This window comes from Mobula birostris, chromosome 31 (assembly GCF_030028105.1).
Source record: "Mobula birostris isolate sMobBir1 chromosome 31, sMobBir1.hap1, whole genome shotgun sequence".
NCBI lineage: Eukaryota > Metazoa > Chordata > Chondrichthyes > Myliobatiformes > Myliobatidae > Mobula > Mobula birostris.
The window spans coordinates 16552334-16575901 of NC_092400.1; the positions used below are offsets into that span (position 1 = coordinate 16552334).

The window sequence follows — 23568 nt, forward strand, 5'->3', positions numbered from 1 at the left end:
TTCTGTTTGGAATGGAGGAGGTTGATGGTGTGTGCAAACAGATGAAGACACCTAGATGCAGTTCATAGAAGTATCAATTTCCTTTGGCAGAGTAGTCAAAAACCAGGTGGAGCAGATTTGAAGTCATTGATAAAATCATAACAGGACAGATAACAAGACAAACAAAAATCAGCCAAAGGATAATGGGGGTCTGCAACTCACTGTCTAATAGGATGGTAGTGGCAAACAACCCCACCACATTGTAACAGTACATGTGTACTTGGAGGTCATGGCTTGCAGGAGTGTGGACCTAATGCTGACAAAATGGATGGGGGTAGATCAGCTGAATGTCTTTCATCTATGTCCTAATATAAAATATAAAGTGACTTTAGAGGGTTCTAGAGCCGTCTCATCGGAGTTACCATTCCTTCTTAAAGGATTCATTTGAGTTTGGATGGTATGAACGTTATGCCTTCCTTTGAGATTATAAACTTGAATCTAATGGTTGACTAATCTTGGTACATTATGTTATTCAATCAATTCCTGGTACTCCATGAGAAAAGTGGAGCTGGAGATGTTTCTGGGGTGGGAAGGTTGGAGAGAGTGATGCCATAATTGGCAGGGGGAGGTCAGAAACCTTTTTGATGGGGTAGGTAAGGGTTGGTGGTGTTACTGTTCTGTAAGATGATTAGCCAGCATCTCCCTCCTCCCATTTGCTGTGGGATTCCTGAGCCCTAGGAAACCTGTGACTATAGTTTTCTACCTCACAGGAGCAGGACTGAACACTCACATCATCAGTTGGTGGTCTGGGAATACTTTACCCGTTCTGCAACTTTTAAAGTCTTTCCTAACTGATTTTTTCCTTCATGGCCCTGTTGACCATATCATTGAGTTTTCCTAAGAATGGCCCTTCCTCAGAAATTGATGAAGTTTGTCAAGGAAGGCTTTTCTTCTAAATCCATGTTACCTTTAGCTTACTGAGGTATTACTACACCAATCAATACCCACCCCCCCCAAAAAAAACTGGTTTTATTTGTTTCAGTATTTTATATAATGGAAGTTATTTATATCCTTGTAGATAATTGTACCTCCAAGAGGACCACAACCTTGTCATTGGGTTTGGAGGCTTGTGTAGCTCACTGACCTGGAAAGCTATGTTAGCTGGAGTCTGGACCTAGTGCTTTGACTCTTGGTAGGGTCACCCATGCCAAACAGGTCAAAAGGTAGAGGCCAGACTCAGATGGTCCAGGTTCGGGAGATCAGCTCAGGGCTAACAACCATAACTGGTCAAAAATTTATTATGGAAACAGCAGAGAAGATTCCTACATCTGTATGGTTAGAGGACCTTCATCACTGCCCTAAACACCAGCAATGTAACAGGCTGTAACAACAGATCATTGTAAATTCCCCTTTTGGAATATGTGCATCACAGGGTCAAATTTCTCATAATTTATTTCAGAATTTTATATTAAATGGAAGATGTTCATATCTCTGCAGGTAGTTGTAAATATTTTATTCCCTCTTAGGAATGTGTGCATCACGGAAGACGTTTCTAATTACATAGAACATAGAATAGTACAGCACAGTAAAGGCCCTTCGGCCCACAATGTTGTGCTGACCCTCAAACCCTGCCTCCCATATAAGCCCCCACCTTAAATTCCTCCATATACCTGTCTAGTAATCTTTTAAACTTCACTAGTATATCTGCCTCCACCACTGACTCAAGCAGTGCATTCCACGCACCAACCACTCTCTGAGTAAAAAACCTTCCTCTAATATCCCCCTTGAACTTCCCACCCCTTAATTTAAAGCCATGTCCTCTGGTATTGAGCAGTGGTGCCCTGGGGAAGAGGCACTGGCTATCCACTCTATCTATTCCTCTTATTATCTTGTACACCTCTATCATGTCTCCTCTCATCCTCCTTCTCTCCAAAGAGTAAAGCCCTAGCTCCCTTAATCTCTGATCATAGTGCATACTCTCTAAACCAGGCAGCATCCTGGTAAATCTCCTCTGTACTCTTTCCAATGCTTCCACATCCTTCCTATAGTGAGGTGACCAGAACTGGACACAGTACTCCAAGTGAGGCCTAACCAGAGTTTTATAGAGCTGCATCATTACATCGTGACTCTTAAACTCTATCCCTTGACTTATGAAAGCTAACACCCCATAAGCTTTCTTAACTACCCTATCCACCTGTGAGACAACTTTCAGGGATCTGTGGACATGTACCCCCAGATCCCTCTGCTCCTCCACACTACCAAGTATCCTGCCATTTACTTTGGGGAATTAGAATGAACAACTCAAGATAAAAGTAAATGAACAATAAACTATAGTTCAATGACCAAAGCAACATCAAGTATATATGTACATTGCTCTTAGTAACATATTCACAAAAAGGAGGTCTACAGCACCGTGCAAAAGTCTTGGGCACATATATATAGCTGAAGTGCCTAAGATTTCTGCACAGTATTGTAGTAATTTTATGTATTGCACTGTACTGCTGCAAAAAAAAAACAAATTTCATCACATATGATAACCCTGATTCTGCTGTGGGCCTCTTTTCTGGACTGAGAGTAGGAAGGGGACAGGGTTAGGGGAATCATGGTTGGGAAAAGGGCAAGGGAGAGAGGAAGGAACGGGAAGCACCCGAGGGACATTCTGTAATGATCAACAAACCAATTGTTTGGAATCATGTGACCTTGCCTGCTGCCTCAGGACTGGGTGTGTCTGCACCCACGCCACCTCCCCTGGCAATCCTTCTCTGCCACCTATCCAATACCCCACTCATGGCAGTTCACCCTCGCCATTCCCGAAATCCTTTGCTCCTGCCAGATTTACAAATTCTCTCTCCGCTCCACATTGACAAATACAGTCTTCGGCACCCTAGCTGTATATATGTGCCAGAAGCTTTTGAACAGTACTGTATGTCCTTTCAAAGATCTATATTTGATAACCATTCAAGAGATGCCACTCATTCAAGTTCCATTTTCTTTGTAATTTTTGGAATCATTTCTTTCACTTAGATTGGCATTGAAATAGTACTTTCTTTGGCCATAAATGAAATATAAAAAGCTCGTAGGCTTGAGAAACAGGCCAATACTTCTTAATAAAACTGAAGATCCAGGGAGTTATGAAGTGTGTTTCAGCTCAGTTCAGTTAATCATATTATGCTTTATTAGGCCCATGGGCTGCTGACTTCAACGTGAATAAGTGAAATGCATTATAATAATATTTTTTATTACCTGATAATTAAGTTCCACAGACAAAATTTTGGTAAGATTACAAAGCTAATGAGTAAAGGTGCTTTAACCCCTTGATAGCTCCGAGCCACAAGGATCGGAAGTTGTGGCTGTCACTGCTCCCTTGCATCTAGACAAGCAAATGCCACATTGCGATGAGTTGCAATTGATTCCTGTAAGAATGATTACCCAGGGTCAGACAATTACTATTGTCCAAAAAATTCAAGCAGTTCAAGATTACTAATGCACCTTGACTGAAGGGTACTGGAAAGCTGGGAAGTAACCGTGCGCTCACAGGGAGATAGTGTGATGGTGTTATTTCCAACAATTTGGGTTTGGCTTGAGCTCTTTAATTCTTTGAATCATCTGAATTTTAAATAGGGCTAAATGATCATGCATCTCAAAGCACTGTGCCAGGAGTATCGGTATTAATGATACAAATACCTTACGAAACTTTGAACTCTTTTACTGTTCTTCATCAAGTTATGGTATTGTTGCACTGTTGTAACTATATGTTATAATTATGTGGTTTTGTTAGTTTTTTCAGTCTTGGACTGTCCTGTGTTTTGTGATATCACCTCGGAGGAATATTGTATCATTTCCTAATGCATGCATTACTAAATGACAATAAAAGAGGACTGTGTGTCCTCATAATCAGGGGTAAGTTTTTTTATGCAGAGAGTGGTGAGTGCGTGGAATGGGCTGCCGGCGACGGTGGCGGAGGCGGATACGATAGGGTCTTTTAAGAGACTCCTGGATGGCTACATGGAGCTTAGAAAAATAGAGGGCTATGGGTAAAGCCTAGGTAGTTCTAAGGTAGGGACATGTTTGGCACAGCTTTGTGGGCCGAAGGGCCAGTATTGTGCTGCAGGTTTTCTATGTTTCTCTATGTTTTTATGCTGGAGGAGATCAGGTATTATCTGTGGAGGGACATGGGCGTCAATATTTAGGTCAGGACTCTACATCAGTCCAGATGAGGAACCTCAACCTGCAACACTTGCAGTTCACTTCCCTCTACAAGTGCTGCTTGACCTGTTGAATTCCTGAAGAACCTCGGTAGACATTTTTACTTTGGCTGGCGTCCAACACAGTTCTTGCCAGAGGCCATTGTTCTGGTGTTGCATTTCAATTGAACAATCCATGGATTATTTTGCTTTTAAAAATCATCCTTTTGCACATAGTTACCTTCCAAACTGACTTTCAGAGCCACATAATTTTGTGTTGATTCTTTCTCTCCGGTAAATTTGCATGTTCACATTTTAAGTCAATATCCTTGTCTCGTTACCTGCCATTTTTAACCTGTACTTCATCTTGCCTTCACTTTGGCAACGTGGCCAAACGAAAGATGGTGATCAATCAATATACAGGAGGGCGATTGGAAAACTGGCTACATGGTGTCACAACAACAATGCCTCACTCAGTGTCAGTAAGACAAAGGACGTGAATATTGACTTGAGGAGGAGGAAACTGGAGGTCCATGAACTAGTCCTCATCGGGGAATCAGGGGTAAAGAGGGTCAGCAACTTGAAATTCCTGAGTGTTTACATTATTTCAGAGGGCCTGTCCTGGGCCTAGCATGTAAGTGCAATTACGAAGAAGCATGTCAGCACCTCTACTTCCTTAGAAGTTTGCAAAGATTTGACATGACATCTAAAACTTTGAGAAACTTCTATAGGTGTGTGGTGGAGAGTATATTGTCTGGTTGAATCTCACCCTGGCATGGAAACACCAATGGCCTTGAATGGAAAATCCTACAAAAAAAAGTAGTGAATACGACCCAGTCCATCACGGGTAAAGCCCTTCTTTATGTTCTATGTGGAGATGTCGCAGGAAAGCAGCATTCATCATCAGGGGATCCTCCACCACCCAGGTCGTGCTCTCTTCTCGCTGCTGCCGTCGGAAAGTAAGTACAGGAGCCTCAGGACTCACATTACCAGGTTCAGGAGCAGTTGTTACCTCTCAACTATCAGGCTCTTGAACCAGTAGGGATATCTTCACTCAACTTCACTTGCCCCATCACTGAACTGTTTCTGCAACCTATGAGAGTCACATTCAAGGACTCTTCATCTTGCGTTCTCAATGCTCATAGCTTATTTATTTATTATTATATATTTTTTCTCCTTTGCATTTGCACGGTTTGCTGTCTTTCGCGCCTTGGTTGTTTGTCTGCCCTGTTGGGCATGGTCTTTCATTGATTCTATTGTGTGTCTTGGATTTACTGAGTATGCCTGCAAGAAAACACATCTTAGGGTTGTATATGCTGATATATATGTACTTTGATAACAAATTTACTTTGAACTTTGTGAAAACAGAAAGAAAGAAGTGATATTCTTTCCTGATGCTTTTGGCTAATGATCTGTTTGCTCCATAATATTCAGGAGCTCACGATTTAAAAGGAGCTATTTAATTGCAGAATATTTTACCAGCAATTAACCTTTCATGTAGGATTCTCCATTCTTCTGCAAGCACCTCATAGGGTCTCTCGGATCTTAAATCAGTATTAAAGATCCTATGACCCAGTGTGCAGAATGGCAGGATGTTTTACTGACTCTCCCCGCCAATGGTCCCAGCATTGCCTTGCATTTTTTTTTACACTTGGTTCCATTAAAAAGTTCATAGTTGGCCAGTTGTTCAATTACTGTTTAGGAATTATGTTGTGCTCCAATTTGCCTGCCACTGCAACTGAAGTTATGTTTTGTCCTGGGTGTTCATTCCACACTGTCGTCTTCTCAGTGAATGTCTTTATACAGTGAAGCGCTGAATAGCATCAGCATATACATGGTAATTGAAAAAAAAATGCATTAATGTCGATATATCCCATCACACAGTGCCTTCAGCAATAATCCCAAGGTGAAGCAGTATTTACTCTAGTGATGTATTCCCCGGGTGAAACATATTTTTATATTTAAACCTCCTGTAAGTAACTAGGAAACTTTTTCTGGCTGGCAATTGTTTGCATATCCCAGAAACTCAGCTTCTTCACAAGAATTACTGATCCTCATGGGGGAAAATGCCATTGTTATGACAGTTTATTTCTTTTCAGCATCATATGTGTAACATAATCATTATCATGTTCAAGTTTTAAAATCAAGCTACTGACAAATCAGCATTTATAGTATATCCATTTCCTTGAAAAAAACTGCACGCCCTATTTCCTCAGGCTGCATATTAGTTCATGTATGACCGAAACATGAAAGGGAAGATTGGCCCAAGCTGATGTCTATAAAGGTACTAGCGAACACCACATAGCTTATTAGCAAGATATTGATAGGCTGTTGTTTTATGACCAGAAGGGAGGGAGTAATCTACCCTTTGAAGCACTGGATTGTAAAATTGCCTTGAGAATCCTATTGTTCACACCTCTGAGTTTGGAGCTACAAGGGCAATATGTCAATTTGATTCTCAGCTCCCATTGTCACCCGTCAGCCTTGGAACCAATGATACCCCCTATTCCCTCCCAAGGAGAATAATTACTAGTTTGCTATTATAGTTACCTGTTAAAAGTAGCTACCTGAATCTTTTCTAGGCAAAAAAGTACATCACAAATTTATTGGACCAGCATGCTGAATGCCACCATAAGCAACATCTGGAAGGCCAATGCATCACCTTCCTCACTAGGGCCTTCAACACACAACATATCCTTTTGAGCTGATTCCTTCCTACCAATTTTAGAATTAGCAGGAAGCTCATGCTTTCAACATCCTAAACACATAAATATGTGTTTATAATACTTACCCTCCAAACAAAACCTTTCTGGGACTGTCACACTTGTTTATGAGATTAGCCATGCAGGGTCTGCTGTCTACTTAATGTTCTTCACAAGTATTTGATAAAACATTTTGGGTTGGTTATTACTTTTCTTCTACATCAGTCATTTCGGGTGACGGGGTAGAGATATGTCTCTAACAAAGTAGGTGTAAGACGCTCCCTCCCTCCTCTAGCCAAGTGTAGCACCTGCATAGCCCCCTTCCCCCTCGATCAGGGTCATGTGAAGCCATGGGAGCAGGTGTTGCATGGTCTTACAAGCGTATCACAAGTCCTGATTGTGAAACCACTGATTCCAGGTGGACATTCTCTGAAGAGTATTGATAACTGTCTGGGGTCACCCGTCCTGTAAAGACAGTGCTTAGAAAAAGGCAATGGCAAACCACTTCTGTAGAAAAAATTTGCCAGGAACAATCATGGTCAAAGATCATGATTGCCCATGTCATACAACAGGGCATGTGATGATAATGATGATAAGTATTCTCTGTCCTTATGTTGAAACTGGGGACTAAGTTGATTAAGATATGAGGCTAGCCAGTGCTTTAATTGGCTTGAGAGTCCAATTGTATCATAAAATGCAGAGGGGCATTTAATATTACCATTTTATTAATAAAATATTTTACTTGGCAAATATATCAGTGAGATTGCTTGTTTGGTTCAACATATTTACTAATATCATTTCATGTACAGTTCAATTAAGTTCCAGCTTTTAGCACTGAAACTTTCATTCAGTCAAAAAAGAAGTCGCAACACTATGGCTCAGCTCAGGAATTTTGGGCTGCAATAATCTTTTCACAATACAGTGATAAAGTCTGTAAGTGTCAGCAGAACTTTCATTATCACATTAAATTCCCTGTCCCTCTAGCATTATGCTGTATAATGCCCTGAAGAGCCATTGAACAATATTCCAGATGGGAGAGACTTCTGGTTTCTCAAACTTGCTAAGTATCATTTTCATATAAAATGCAGGAAGATTATTTCATTTTACAAGTGATCAGGAATTCCAGTGATGGAAATTTTTCCTACAGAATTCACAAATATCTCACAAAAATTTGAGATACAGAATAAAAGGTGCTCTCTCTGAATTCATATGAAGAAAAAAAAGTAAACGCAATTTTTCTTTCTTCAACTCAAGTTTTGTGAGGTGCTTTGGCATTATAGAAAACTCCAAAATGGACTGTTCTCTAGGAACACAATCTCCTTGTAACACAGTGGTGAGGGGGTGGCCCCCTTGTATTCACACATGGGATGTGTGTGGTGTTGGCTATCCAACATTTAATGTCCATTGCTTATCACACGTTAAAAGTCAGTAAGGAGTTCTTGCAGGTCACGTAGAAAAGATACCAACAGAGTGCAGTTCAGTAAGAGATTATAGAATTTTGATGTTTTGACAATGGAAAATTGATGATATAGTTGGGATGATGTGTAAAATAGTGCTGACATGTTCCATCATGGACTGCCGTTTTTGGTGTGTGTCTGTGGAATGAGAATCCTCCCTGGTAGCTGCTGACTGTCATTCACGACCAGATGTGTCAGGACGGCCTAGTGTTTACCTCATCCACTGCATTGTCTTCAGATGAAAGAAGCTTGGTAAGTTAGAGTGGAATAAACAGACAGGAATTAGTTCAAACTTACTTACTTACTGCCTTTTACGCCACTGCCATTTAGAGCAGCTATGAAGGCCCTCCATCTCCGTCAGTGTTCAGGCCTTCCGTCGTCATGTCAGTAGCTTCCTCTCAGTTTTCAGTACTGTTAGTCATGCACATTCTGACTCAGGAATACCATCACACTCAGATGTAGAAGGATTCTTCATTGTCGTTTCCATAACAATTTTGCCCTGAACTGAACTCTCGGGAGTTCCCTATAACGCTTAATTCCCCTACTATGCAAAAATACTACTTCCCAGTTAGTAATAACAGCAAGCATTATAGGAATAGTTTTGTCAACCAATGATTTGAATTAAACCTGGTATTGAAGATTGAAACCCAGTGCATGGCATTGACTTGGAGGTTGAAAATTTGAACAAAAACTGAACAAAATGGGTTAATCTTTGCATTGATCAATCAGGTTTGACCTGAAACTCGATACCTCATCGAATGATTTGAAACAGCCCCTGATTGAACTGGAGGAGATTATGAAGCCCGGTTGAGTAACTAGTAACTAGTAGAAAAGGGGAAAGATACTGCTGTGTGAGGAGGTGCTTTAGTGGAGTGGTAGCTAACTGGTGTTTTAATGACACATCAGAGTTTACCTTACCAGGGAGTCGGAACATCGATGCAGATGCTCTATCTCATCAGGCGCACGACGAGTTGGGCACGGCTGAGGAGTGGAAGAGTGTCCCTGCCCCAGGAGTAAAGGCCATGTGTCAAATTGCGAGCGACGGGGAAACAGGAGCCCCGATGGGGCCGGATCGAGCAGTGGATCAATTGGGGGCTGACGATGATGCGCTACCCACTGTTTACTGTAATGTGACTGCTCTGAGGACCAGGCAGCTGCCGGAGTTGAGCCTCCAGGAAATGGGGGCAGCTCAGCGTGATGACCCGAGCATTGGCACTATCTGGTACGCGGTTAGACAGGGTGATGTGGCCCAGGTGGAGAAGGCGAAGCATGCCTCCGTTCCCCTACTGCTGAAGGAGTGGCCTCGGTTGAAGCTGAAGAACCAAGTCTTGTACCGGGTCACGTCGCCCCCGGACCACCCCCGGCGCTGGCAGCTGGTCATGCCTGAGAAGTATCAGAAGACTGTCTCCAGGCACTACATGATGATTCCAGGCATTTAGGGGTAGAAAAGACCTATGGATTACTCAAGGACCGGTTTTACTGGCCCCGGATGAGGGGGGAGGTGGAAGAATACTGTAAGACCAGTAGCCGTTGCGTCAGGAGGAAGACCTTGCCTGCGCAGGCGGCTCCGTTATCCCACTTGCAGAGTGCGGGACCCATGGACCTGGTGTGTATGGATTTCCTGTCTATTGAGCCAGACACCAGCAATACCGCGAATGTCTTGGTCCTCACGGATCACTACACTAGATATGCTCGGGCGTTTCCCACTAAGGATCAGAAAGCGACTACAGTGGCGAAGGTGTTATGGGAGAAGTACTTTGTTCATTGTGGCCTTCCCCGGCGGATCCACAGTGATCAGGGACGGGACTTCGAGAGCAGGCTTATCCATGAATTACTGGGTATGCTTGGGATTGAGAAATCCAGGACCACCCCCTATCACCCGCAGGGTGATTCTCAGCCGGAGAGGTTTAACCGAAACCTGCTGGACATGCTCGGCACTTTGGAGATCGGACAGAAGAGTAAGTGGAGTCAACACAGTCTACCAAGCCTGTAGGTTCTATGCAAACCAAATTCAATAACAGAAGAAAGTTAAACCAGCAGTTAGGTAATTTCTGTATCTTCTGCATCCTCTATATTCTCATTCTCATTCTCTCATTCTCTCTCTCTCTCTCTCTCTCTCTCTTTCTCTCTTTCTCTCTTTCTCTCTTTCTCTCTTTCTCTCTTTCTCTCTTTCTCTCTCTCTTTCTCTCTTTCTCTCTCTCTCTCTTTGCCCTAAAACTCTGGTTAGGCCACATCTAGAGTATTGCATACAGTTCTGGTCACCCCACTGTAAGAAAGATACTGAGGCTTTGGAGAGGGTGCTGCCTGGTTTAGAGGGTACGTGCTATAATGACAGGATGGATAAACTCGGGTTGGTATCTCTGGAATGGCAGGAGCTGAGGGGAGATCTGACAGAGGTTCGTAAGATTATGAGAGGCATAGATAGAGAGCATTTGTTTCCCATGGCTGAAATGTCTAATACTAGTGGGTATGCATGGAAGGCGAGTGGGGGTAGGTTCAAGGGGGATGTGAGGGGTAAGCTTTTTACTCAGAGAATGGTGGATGCCCAGAATGAGCTGTCTGGTACGGTGGTAGAGGCAAATACATTAGAGGCTTTTAGGAAAAGTTCGAATAGGCACATGGATGTAAGGAAGATGGAGGGATGGGAACATGGTGTAGGTAGGTGGGATTAGTGTCTGGGTGTCTTTGGTTTGCTTTTTAGCTAGTACAGTACAGCACTGTGGGCTGAATGGCCTGTTCCTGAGCTGTACTGTTCTGTGTTCGAAAACTGCAATTGCAGTTGTTATTACTTTTCTGTTTACTGCGTGTTATGCTGATGTTAAACAGTAGTCAACGAAGAGGAATTCTTCTGAATTTGCAGCTGTGGCTGCTCACAGTAACGTTGTCAGGAATTCTTTGATGCTGTATCACACAGTACACCTAGGAATGCAGTCAGATATTCAACTGTCCTCACTGTTGTCACCTCATATTTAATCGAAGTTTGTAGAATACATTGTTAGAATGTGATTTTTTATATATATTTCCTTTCAATTATTGCAAATAAGCTGAAATCCACTAACCCCACTCCACCCGAACCCCACCTTCCCTGTTCTATAGACACTGCTTCGCTTATTTAATATTTACACGGTTGTGCATTGTGCTACATCAAATGCAGAAAAGACTGTCGATGCTTTTTTTTTGCTAGGCCAACCCGGGACAGTGATGATGAGGATGATGATGAGAAGAAGGGGAAGGGATGTACTCTTCAGTACCAGCGGGCCATGGTGAGGGTCCTTACGCAGTTCGTAGCCGAAACACTGGATCCTGGTGGGCCGCTGGCCTACATGTTAGGGAATGACTGGCAGGCCGACATCACGGACCTGGTGACCGACTTTCTGAAAATGGACAACCCGCGGGTCGCGAAGCTAGAGGGCGGGAGAATCCTCAGCGGGCAGGAACTCGGAATGGCCACGCTTCAGGTATGTGCAGACCTGTCAAGTTGATGTGATAATCGTAGCAAGTGGCGAGGCCTGGCATTGATACTGACTGCCCCCCCCTTTAATGTTTGCTTCCTCTAATACGTGCAAGTTTGTTTTCGAGAAAAAAAATCCCTTTTAGAAAGTTTGGTCTGTCACTGAATACAGCAGAATTGTATTCAGAATATTCCACTTTATGATGAGGCCTGACTGACGGGCTCCAGAGTGGTTTGGGTCCTTTAAAAGTAACAACTTGCAGAGAACAATAATAAGATCATTGCTGATTGACACCGCAACTGGAAAAGGTTTAGTTTGATTACAGAAACTGAATAAATATTTTATTTTCAAATGCACTTTCTTTTTCATTTTTATTTAAATAGCAACTTGCCTGAATGACAAAAAGATTGTATAACATTCAGCCAAATCAACTTTGGGGAATCAGCTGCAATTTCCTATTATTTCAGCCATTTTATCTCCTGTCAGGTCCTAGTATTTTAGCTACAAACTCCTTGAAAGTGAGTCTGTAGGTTGTGGCATCATTTCAGAGTTGAGATGAGTGAAGCTATCCATGCCAGTTCAGAAGCCTGATGGTTGTGGGGTAATAGTTCAATGGTTTGGTGGTTCCATCTAATAGCAGAGAATGTATACAATATACAACCGGAAATTCTCACTCTTCACAGTTATCCACGAAACAGAATTTAAAAACCCAAAGAACGAATGACAAAAAAAACATTAGAATGCCAAAGCCTCCCTCCCACACACAAACAGCAGCAAAACATCAACCCTCCTCCTCTCCCCACCTGCCTCAGCAAAATTATCATCCCCCCACCAAGCAATAGCAAACTCCCCAAACAGACCATGATCTAGAGTCCATCAAAAAAAACACTGTTCATCCAAACACTTTGACCTGCCGCAGGCTCTCTCTGTCTGATGAAGGAGGGGAGAGGGAGGTATCGCTCCTGCCACAGAGAGAGGGGGACTAACAGCTCGCTGTTTCGATGTTATGGTCTGCACCGTCACTTATTTCGACGGCAGCGTACACTGCTGTTGCGGTGCTCCGATCTCCCGCGACGCTTCAGTCGGTGACACCAGCGAGGACTCGGGTCGTCACCGGGGCCGCAGGGGCGCGCATCTCCTAGGCCGCTCCTGGAGGTATCGAAAACGCCAGGCCGTTCGGCGATCTCCGAGAGCGGAAACCCATCACCATGAAGCACCGCAGTTTGAGTGGAGCTGTAGATCATAGACTCCGACAGGACCCCAACCACCTTGAAAAGGAAAGAAGAGGCATTAGAGAGAGAAGAATTTAAACGATTTCACAGATGAGCTCTCTCTGGCGCCACCTTTAGCTCAGCCACTTGGGTAGTAACTGTTCCTGTACCTGTGGGATCAGGCCTATGGCACCTGTAACTCCTACCTGATGATAGTACCGAGAGAAGGAAATGGCCTGGATGGCGGGATAATGAACGCTTGATGACTGGGCTGTTTCCACCACTTTTCTGCAGACTGCTTGAAAGCAAAGCCAAGACCACGGCCAACACAAGTAATCAATTGAAGAAAAGAAAAGAGCATCATTTGCATGAACTCAGATAAGGGAATGAAGATCTAGATGGATCATGTGTACTGCTCAAATGGTCAGACTACGACTAATCTTTTCTGTGTGTCAGTGCACATTGAAGAAAAGAGAATATTACTGGAAATTAATTGCAGTATCAGTCATGTCCGAGTAGGAACCTTAGCAACATTATTACAATGAGAAAACATGAAGTCATCTTCCATCCCTTTTGCTAGAGGGAGGATGTAAGTTATTTAATTATTGAGACAGCGTGGAATAGGTCCTTCTATTCCTATGAGCCATGCTGCCCAGCAATCCTCCAATTTAATGCTAGCCTATTCATGGGACAATTTTACAATGACTAATTAACCTACCAACCGGTACACCTTCAGACTGTGGGAGGAAACCGGAGCACCCGGACGAAACCCTTGCAGTCAGGGTAAGAAGATACAACCTCCTTTCAGGCAGGAGTGGAAAATGAAGCCAGTTTGCTGGTACTGTAAAGCGTTGTGCTAACCACTACACCCACCATGTAGGGATGTGTGAAGTTGGTGAGCAGTGTATGCAGTGCTCATGAAGCAAAGCTCCTATTTTAGATTCACCTACCAGTTGGCAGGTTAATTGGTCCTTGTAAATTGTCCCGTGATTAGGCTAGCGTTCAGATGGAGATTACTAGGCAGCGTGACTCAAAGATCTGGAAGGGCCTATTCTGCACTGTCTCAATAAATAAATAATCCAAATTGGTGTTGGCGCGTGGCCAAGTGGTTAAGGTGTCAGTCTGGTGATCTGAAGGTCGCTAGTTCGAGCCTTGGCTGAGGCAACTTGTTGTATTCTTGAGCAAGGCACTTAACCACACATTGCTCTGCGGCGACACCGATGCCAAGCTGTATGGGCCCTAGTGCCCTTCCCTTGGACAACATTGGTGGCACGGAGAGGGGAGACTTGCAGCATGGGCAACTGCCGGTCTTCCATACAACCTTGCCCAGGCCTCACTCATCATCGAAAATCGATGGACGGCCGAAGAATTCCAAATTTTTATATCTATCCATAAGTTAAATATAATGTTACAGTCTTGCTGAAAGGTGAATACACAGGGTTCTCCAACCTGGATTGTCAATGTTTTTTGCCTTTCTCTGGTGCTGGTTTAGTGATCAGAATTGTTTACAACTGTTTAGTTACTCAGGTAACATACACTTAATTAGGTTCAGGAGTGAAACCCTGTGTAGCCTCCTGCTGTTGTAGCCCATCCACTTCAAGGTTCAATGTGCTGTGTGTCCAGAGATGTTCTTCTGCACATCAATACTATTTGAGTTACTGTGACCTTCCTGTCAGCTGCAACCAGACTGGCCATTCTCCTCTGAGCTCTCTCACTAACAAGGCATTTTCACCCAAAGAATTTTTATACCATGCCATTCTCTGTAAACTCTCGAGATTGTTGTGCATGAGAATCCCAGGAAATCAGCAGTTTCTGAGATACTCAAACCGCCCTGTCAGGCACCAAAAATCATACCACGGTCAAAATCACTTGGATCACATTTCTTCCCCATTCTGATGTTTGGTCTGAACTACAACTGAACCTCATGACCATGTCTGCATGCCTTTAGGCATTGAATTGCTGCCACATGATTGGCTGATTAGATATTTGCATTAACGAACAGGTGTACAGGTGTGTCTAATAGAGTGGCCACCGTGTGCGGATTGAACCTGCACCGTTCTGATTCACAAGGCTACAACTTGTCAGGTTGTTGATTTGTAAACAGAATAGAATAGATCAGAGTTATTATCACTGTCTTACATGATATGATTTTTGGTTTTGTGGCAGCAGCACTGTGTCTTCCCATCTTGCGGCGACTTCACAACAACAGACCTCTTCTGTTGCGGTTTACAAGGCATATCGTAGAGTAGTCTTACGAAGTTTATAAGTAGTTTTCGGAAAGTATTTATTAGCTTTACTTTGTTTAAACGGTACTTTGCTGATTTTTTACGGGAGAGCTGGATTTACACGTCTCAATCCGACGTCATCACGTGATGCCCCCCCCAGGATGGTTTCAATTGTGCTTCTGTAGAAGATAAGCAACAGCTTTTGTGGGAGCTTGGCCTGTTTCAGCTTTCTGAGGAAGAAGAGTCTTTGTTGTGCCTTTTTTACAAGCAGACAGGTGTTGGTGGTCCATGTCAGCTGTTTTGACAACATAACTCCAAGGAACTTTAAGTTTTCCACACTTTCCACTACCTCTCCATGTATATTGAGGGGGGTGTGTACTCTGTCCTTTGATCTCCTGAAGTCAATGATCATCTCTTTTGTGTCAGAAGTGTGAAGGACCAGGTCGTTGTCCTTACACCACTCCGTCAGATGATCCACCTCAAAGCTGTAGGCTGTTTCATCCTCGTCCGAGATCAGGCCAACCACTGTGGTACCGTCCGCAAATTTAATTATGGATTTGGTGGTGTTGATGGTTCCTTTTACACAAGTGACAGGTGTAGAGATGTAGTAGCACCAATAGACCTTGATTTTTCTGTTTCTCAGTTTCCCCCATCCCCCATCCCCCAAAGATGAGTGGGGTTAACTGGCCCGAGTGTATAGGTGAGTGGGAAAATCTGGAGAGAGTTGAGAATGTGGGGAGAGTAAAAAAATGAATTTAATATAGGATTAGCATAAGTAATTTAACAGCCTCCCAGATATCTCCACCTTCACCCTCCTCTCCCTACATCTGGTTCCATTGCCTCTTTTTGTTAAATTGCTTCCAACTATCAACCCCCTACCTCTGGCTCGCACCATCCCCTCCCCTCCCCTCCCCTCCCTGGCTTGATCTGCCTGTTCTCTTTCACCTCTCCTCAGTCCACCAATCACCTCCAGTCCTGTCTTCTCACTCCCTCGCTCCTCTTTCCCCTCTCCACTCATAGTGCAGGGGCAGGGTTTCGACCTGAAACGTCCACATTTCCTCCCCCACCCACAGGTGCTTGCTCAACCTGCTGGGTTCCAAATCAGAATCTGGTTTAATATTACTAACATACTTCATATCATGAAATTTGTTCATTTCCAGCAGTGATACTGTGCAATACATAAATGTGCTACACATTTTACTTTATACTTTATTGTCGCCAAACACTTGATACTAGAACATACAATCATCACAGCGATATTTGATTCTGCTCTTCCTGCTGCCTGGATTACAAATTGATAGTAAATATTAAAAATTTAAATTATAAATCATAAATGGAAAATAGAAAAATGGAAAGTAACGTAGTGCAAAAAAACCGAGAGGCAGGTCCGGATATTTGGAGGGTATGGCCCAGATCCGGGTCAGGATCCGTTCAGCAGTCTTATCACAGTTGGAAAGAAGCTGTTCCCAAATCTGGCTGTATGAGTCTTCAAGCTCCTGAGCCTTCTCCTGGAGGGAAGAGGGACGAAAAGTGTGTTGGTTGGGTGGGTCGTGTCCGTGATTATCCTGGCAGCACTGCTCCGACATAAAAGAGGTAGATATAAAAATAGATTAAATAAGTAGTGCAAAAATATTGAGGTAGTTTTCATTGTTCAGAAATCTGATGGCGGAGGGGAAGAAGCTGCTCCTCCAGCAGATTGTACGGTACCTTACTCCTGGTTCCACCATCTGCAGTCTCTTGTCTCCAGGATGAATGGGTGACTGGTGACAGTGCACACTAGATGGACTGAAGGGGCTCTTTCTGCACAGTATTTCTCTGTGACTCTAATCTCAGTCCTGTCAGAGATGAGTAATATAAACATATTGTTCTCAGGGCTATTGTATATGCTGGTCAGAAAAGCTAATAAGTTATCAACGTCAGGTTGAATCATCAAGTCTGAGAATTTATCCAAGAGCTACCCTGTAGTGCAGTGTTAAAGATGATTTATGACATGCATCTGATGGCATTGAGAGTCACTGGTCACAAGAGCTCTTCTGTCCTTAAAGATAAAAACAGTTGACATTGAATGAGATTTCCACGCAATATTACCCCGTCTCTTTCCAGACCTAGAGGGAATTTGGGACCATGCTCATGTTGTCACAGACTGTCAGTCGTATTGGTCAGACCCTCACAAAAAAAAATGTTCAATATACTACACCAAAGAAACCTGACATTTCAAAGTGAGACTTTTAATTACTAGTTTGATATTAATGGATCCGTTCTGCGAGGGAAATAGTTTAAAGTCAGTCTGTGCACTGAATGAAATGCACAACGTCTATCCCTGAGGGACTGAGAATAAATGCCAAGGCCAGAGGCATTATTCTCTCAATGTCTCAAAAATGATCCTTAAGGAATCTTACTTGAACTATTAGTGACAGTTGCAAAGTATACATTGCAACTGTTACAGACCAGGTCACATTGACGCTGGAAAATGTTTTAAAAATGGAGAACAAAGGCTCCTGATAAATAATGTATCTATGAACAATAAGCATCCCACTTATCTTATATTCAGTAATTAAATGTCCTCTGACTCATTTGCCTACTGTGCATTTATGATGGAAATGTAATTAAATTGTTATTCGTTATTCATGCTTTTACAAGAAAGATGGTACATCGAAGAAAAGTAAGATATTGTGAGCTATGCATAATTAATCATCTATGGTCTGCCCAAAATACTAATTCTCTGGAGCTGAGAAAGGGATGCCTGGAAGTTTATCCCTAACCCCCGTCCCTCTTTAGTGTGCCTCTGAAATTCATTCCTTTTAAGTTAATTGACTGTGCTCTATGGTGTGTTTGATATTACTGACAGCAAATGAGTTTCTAAACAGTTATTTATTACCAGGTTACTCGTCACACGAGTGTTTGTGAGAAAGGCTTCAAAGTCATTTTAACTTTTTTCTTCACACATGCTTGCCACAGTGAAACGGAACTTTTCCCAATGCTTTACACCTGGTTTTAGCATTTGGTCACCACCAGAGAAAATGTGGAGTTAAGCCTGATTTATACTTCTGTGTACAGGCTACACCGTAGGCCTGATTTATACTACTGCATAGCCCTACGCCGTAGTGAGCATGCATTGTTGTGTCTGCGTCGCTCTGCAATTCACCGCCAAAACGCTAGTTGGCAGTGGGGTTTCTATGCCTCTGTGTTGAGTTTCTTCGTGAGAGACATGGACGAGGAAATGCACTTCAAATGCTTTCAAATGTCGGCAGGTAGATTTGACGATTTGGTTCATCGTCTCCAACCATTTATTTCGCATCAGTGTGCAAACTTGGCGCAGAAAAGCAGCGGGAAATGCGTAGGAGGAAATGCAATGCTACGAAGTGGACCAATCACAGTTGTTGCAGTCTGCGTTGCCGTGACGCGTGAGTTACTTTTTTGGGGAGGTGCACGTCACCCTACGGCGTACGGTACACGGTACCTACGGTGTACATTTGACGCAGAAGTATAAATTGGGCTTAATTCTTTCACCTCCCAAGGCCGACAGGGCGCTATAACTACAGCTCCATCAGGGTCTGCTGTACCTGTGTAATCCGACCCTAGTTACTGGCCAGGCTTTTTCTTCATTCCCATTTCAGCGGGAAGTAATTGTATTGCCTCATCCATGCCAAGGCACAACAATGGACTGTTAACCTGGGAGTGAAATGAGAAGGATGATGCTCCATTAGAATGAATCTCACATGATTTAGGTCTTGCATTCCAGAGGTTGATAAATGTTCTGCTCCGACACTGTAAAGGCCGTGTCAACTTTGTTCTTTCGAGCGAATGAAAAATCAAAGGCTGTGTCCTTTAGATTTTTCCATCACTTTCTCCATTTACACCTGCAGCTTAGGAATATAAAAGTAGCAACGGAGTGATTCTGCACCGGATACTGGATGGCTTGAGCACTCTGAAAATGATCATGACATAAGTTAATTGTTCAGAGAGTGAGAAACTTCCTTGGCCACAATAGAAACAAGACAAAGCCTCCCTCTTGAGCTGAACCATAACCCAGCCAGGCAGTACAGACAAAAAGCATCTGGACATAAATTAAACAATAGCAGCTAACAGGTAGCATGAGAGGGTTAGAGTAATGCTTTTAGTGCCAGTGGCACGGGCTCAGTTCCTGCCACTGCCTGTAAGGAATTTGTGTTTTCCCCGTGACCACGTCTGTTTCCTTCAAGCACTGCAGTTCCCTCTCACTTTCTGAAGACGTACAGATTAGGGTTAGTAAGTTGTGGGCGCGCTATGTTGGTGCCAGAAGCACGGTGACACTTGGCAGGCGGCCACCCACACAGCCTCGGATTGTATTGGTCATTAACGCAAAGAACATATTTCACTGCATGTTTCGTTGTACATGTGACAAATAAAGCCAATCTTTGAATCCTTCACCTGAGACTAGTCATAGTCATAGTCATAGTTATACTTTATTGATCCCGGGGGAAATTGGTTTTCATTACAGTTGCACCATAAATAATAAATAGTAATAAAACCATAAATAGTTAAATAGTAATATGTAAATTATGCCAGGAAATAAGTCCAGGACCAGCCTATTGGCTCAGGGTGTCTGACCCTCCAAGGGAGGAGTTGTAAAGTTTGATGGCCACAGGCAGGAATGACTTCCTGTGACGCTCTGTGTTGCATCTCGGTGGAATGAGTCTCTGGCTGAATGTACTCCTGTGCCCACCCAGTACATTATGTAGTGGATGGGAGACATTGTCCAAGATGGCATGCAACTTAGACAGCATCCTCTTTTCAGACACCACCGTCAGAGAGTCCAGTTCCATCCCCACAACATCACTGGCCTTACGAATGAGTTTGTTGATTCTGTTGGTGTCTGCTGCCCTCAGCCTGCTGCCCCAGCACACAACAGCAAACATGATAGACTAACATAGAAACATAGAAACATAGAAAATAGGTGCAGGAGTAAGCCATTCGGCCCTTCGAGCCTGCACCGCCATTTATTATGATCATGGCTGATCATCCAACTCAGAACCCCGCCCCAGCCTTCCCTCCATACCCCTGACCCCCGTAGCCACAAGGGCCATATCTAACTCCCTCTTAAATATAGCCAATGAACTGGCCTCAACTGTTTCCTGTGGCAGAGAATTCTCTTGAGTTAAGCACAGTTACAAAAAGTATTGCGAATGTAAACATATGCAGTGAAAAGATTCTGCTGCTTCTAACAGTTTGCAGGACTCTCCAATGTGGCACAAAGAATGCGCCCAATGGTTGCATCTAACACAATCTTGTTTCCTAGTAGAATTTACATGCCAAACGTTGTTGGAGCTTTCACAACCTGGAGGAGATACCTTGGCATAATCCAGGACAACCATCTCAACAAGCATCATGCCATTGGAAAACTCCGCAGCGAGCACACTCTCAAGTATTTTCAGTGCCATTAATCCTGCTGAAAAGTGACAGACTGTTGTGCCACATTGGTAAAAACATCAGAAGTACCCAACAACAATCTGGGAAACAAGCAAGAATCTGTAGAAAACTTGCAAGCCTTAATCAGATTAATTAATAATTATTAAAAGCCAATATCCATTGTAAACAAACTCAGTATATTTTGTACTATTTTAATATTCTTGTAATTTTGAAATGAATATTATGGGGAAAATAGACTCTGGGCATAGACAATTGTTTTCTCCAGGGTTTGAGAGGAGTTTGCAGATAATTGTGTGGTAGTACATTGAAAGAAAGGTATTTGAGTTGTTAACAATAAACTGTAGGTTCTATTGCAAGAATGATGCTTTAAAAGTTGAAGTTCGGGTCAATTTGCCAATTGGCTTGGGAAGATCTACACCAATGGTTCCTGCAGAGGAGCTGGGTTTCAGCGATGGTGCTTTCATTTAACTGCATGGTGAAGTTGCCAATGTTGTTGCTGCCTCTCAGCTCCGGAGACTCTGGTTCAATGTTGAACTTGGGTGCTGCGTATGTGGGGTCTGCACGTTCCCTCCATGGTCCTGTGTTTTCCTTCGATGTTCACGTTTCCTCTCATATCCCAAGGATTTGCTGGATGCCTAACTGGTGACTAAATTATCAGTTTGTGTAGGTTACTGGCAAAAAGACAAAAAGGTAGATAACAGGCTTGTGTGAGAGAGAGTGTGCAGGAAAAATAAGGAAAGGGAGAATGAGACTGATGGGGTTGTTCTCCTGGGGGCCAGTATGTACCAGTGAACGAAGTGGTCTCCTTCCATGTTAAGGTAAGGCAGGCATTTTAGGCTACAGTTTCAATAACAATTTATGGGAAGGTATGGGTAATCTAATATCTAAGTCTTTGGTGGTGATGATTTCCAGTATCTGGTAACTGCCAATACACTTTCCTAACGATATGCAGCTTATCTGCCTGTTTTGGCTTGGAGGTGTGCTCTAGCACTTTGACCCCATTCCTCTTCTGTTTTTTTTTGTCTTTCCTGTTTCCATCCATTTTCTTGCAGACTTTTTCCCTGACTGTAAATTCTGCTGCTGTCTCTCAGCAGCAAATGCAACGCATTCAGAATCAGAAAAGTTCAACTCAGATGTCGCTGTCCCTGGGAACTCATGTCACTTCTACAGGAGCCATAGAGATTCTTACACAGAAGTGTTGATGAATGTCTATTATTAGAAAAGATTGTATATAAAATGATTGGAAAGGGCCAGGAGATGGAACAGGGACAATCATTAAGGATTCTCACAGTCCAGGACATGCCCCCTTCTCACTACTACTATCAGGGAGGAGGTACAGAAACCTAAAGATGCACACTCAACTCTTTAAGGAACAGATTCTTCCCCTCCGCCATCAGATTTCTGAATAGTCCATAAACATTATCTCACTATTTCGCTTTCTCCTATTTATTTATTGGATATTTTATTGTAACTTGCAGTACGTTTTATATCTTGTACTATTCTGCTGCCAGAAAAACAACAAATGTCATAAGATACAAATGTCATTGATAGTAAACCAGATTCTGATTCTATTGATATGCAGAAAATATTACAGATGATAGAATAACAATCCCTGTCCCAGAGTTGCCTACAGGAACCTCCTCTTTGGGTCCCCTAACTAAGCTGCCACCAGTCTGTCATCCCTCATCAACTGAATCCACTTGTTGCTTGCCAGCTCTTGCCCGCCCCTTTTCGTTTGTCTCTTTATATGGACTATCCCCTCTCCAGCTCTCAGTCAAGATGAAAGGTCTCCACCAAAAGGTTGACTGGCCATCTCTTTCCACAGATGCTGCCTGACACCTTGAGCTCCTCCAGGATCTCGATTGTTGCTCCATATTCCTTCCGGAATGTGTCTTCGATGGGTGCTATCTGCCTCCTTCGCCTGACAATCAGAGCCAACCCTCCCCATCATCCGGTGAAACACTAACCCTATCCTCTCCCCACCATAAACTGCAGCCTGGCCCTCAGGGCCCTGACTTTCATAACCCTTCCCCCGTCCAAGCAACACGTCATCCTGCCGATCACCACAACAGGAACGGCGACTTCCCTGGATTCCTCCACATCGCTCACGGTGATGGAATGAACAAAAACAGGTTCCCGGAGCATGCGCCATAAAAATTATCAGCTCTAATTCCTCAAGGCAAACCTGTTCAGATGCTAAGCAATTTCTAGACTTAACAGAGTTTTAACAGAAACGTGAATCTTGTTTGTTGTGCATTCCTTGTCTACTGCAGGAGTTCCTTATCCATTCCAGTGGGGTGTCAGTTTACCAACTGTTATCTTTACTAGTTAGTGCAGAGTGTCATGGCATCCAAATGTGCTTTGAAGGAATGGGAGATGGGGCAGTGTTTTAATCATGCACTGATCAAATGAAGGAGCATTATTCAATGAACCCTGCCCAAGGATTCAAGATTGTTTAATGCCCTTTCCAGTTATTCTTTTGGTATTGTGGTGCTGTCCTCCCTGACGTTGACATCCTAAGTGGTTATTAATCTGTCACGCAGATGCAGGCGTCATGGTAACCTGACGCTTTTACAGCTCAGGGTGTCGGAGGTGTGACAAAAAACCAAGTTATCAGAAGATTGATGCTGATGAGAGAGATAAGAGAGACAAAGGGAGAAGCGTTCAAAATGTTAATGAGAGAGGAGAGAGATTAACGAAAAGAGACACAGTTCCGAGTATTGACAGACCGGTTGCTTTGAACCTGAACTGTTTGAAGTTTGATGGACAGGCGATACCCCAGCAGGGGGATAAAAGGAACAGGTTCGCTAAGGCAAGACAGACACCACGAGATCACGAGATAACGAGACCCTGGAAAAGCGGTGTGCCCCCACAAGTTGGTGGGAGTTTGGAGGTCTGGTCGCGGGACCGACCATAGACGCACAGGGTGAAAAGGTACGATTGGCGGGA

General features: G+C 43.3%; 1 protein-coding gene across 1 annotated transcript in view; it reads left to right on the forward strand.

Moving 5' to 3' along the window:
• LOC140190849 (transmembrane protein 132C-like) overlaps positions 1-23568 on the forward strand; it is a 1058274-nt gene that overhangs the window by 993295 nt on the left and 41411 nt on the right. The window contains exon 7 of the mRNA XM_072247739.1: positions 11507-11780. Coding sequence (XP_072103840.1) covers positions 11507-11780 — 274 coding nt within the window. The remainder of the gene's footprint in view (positions 1-11506; positions 11781-23568) is intronic.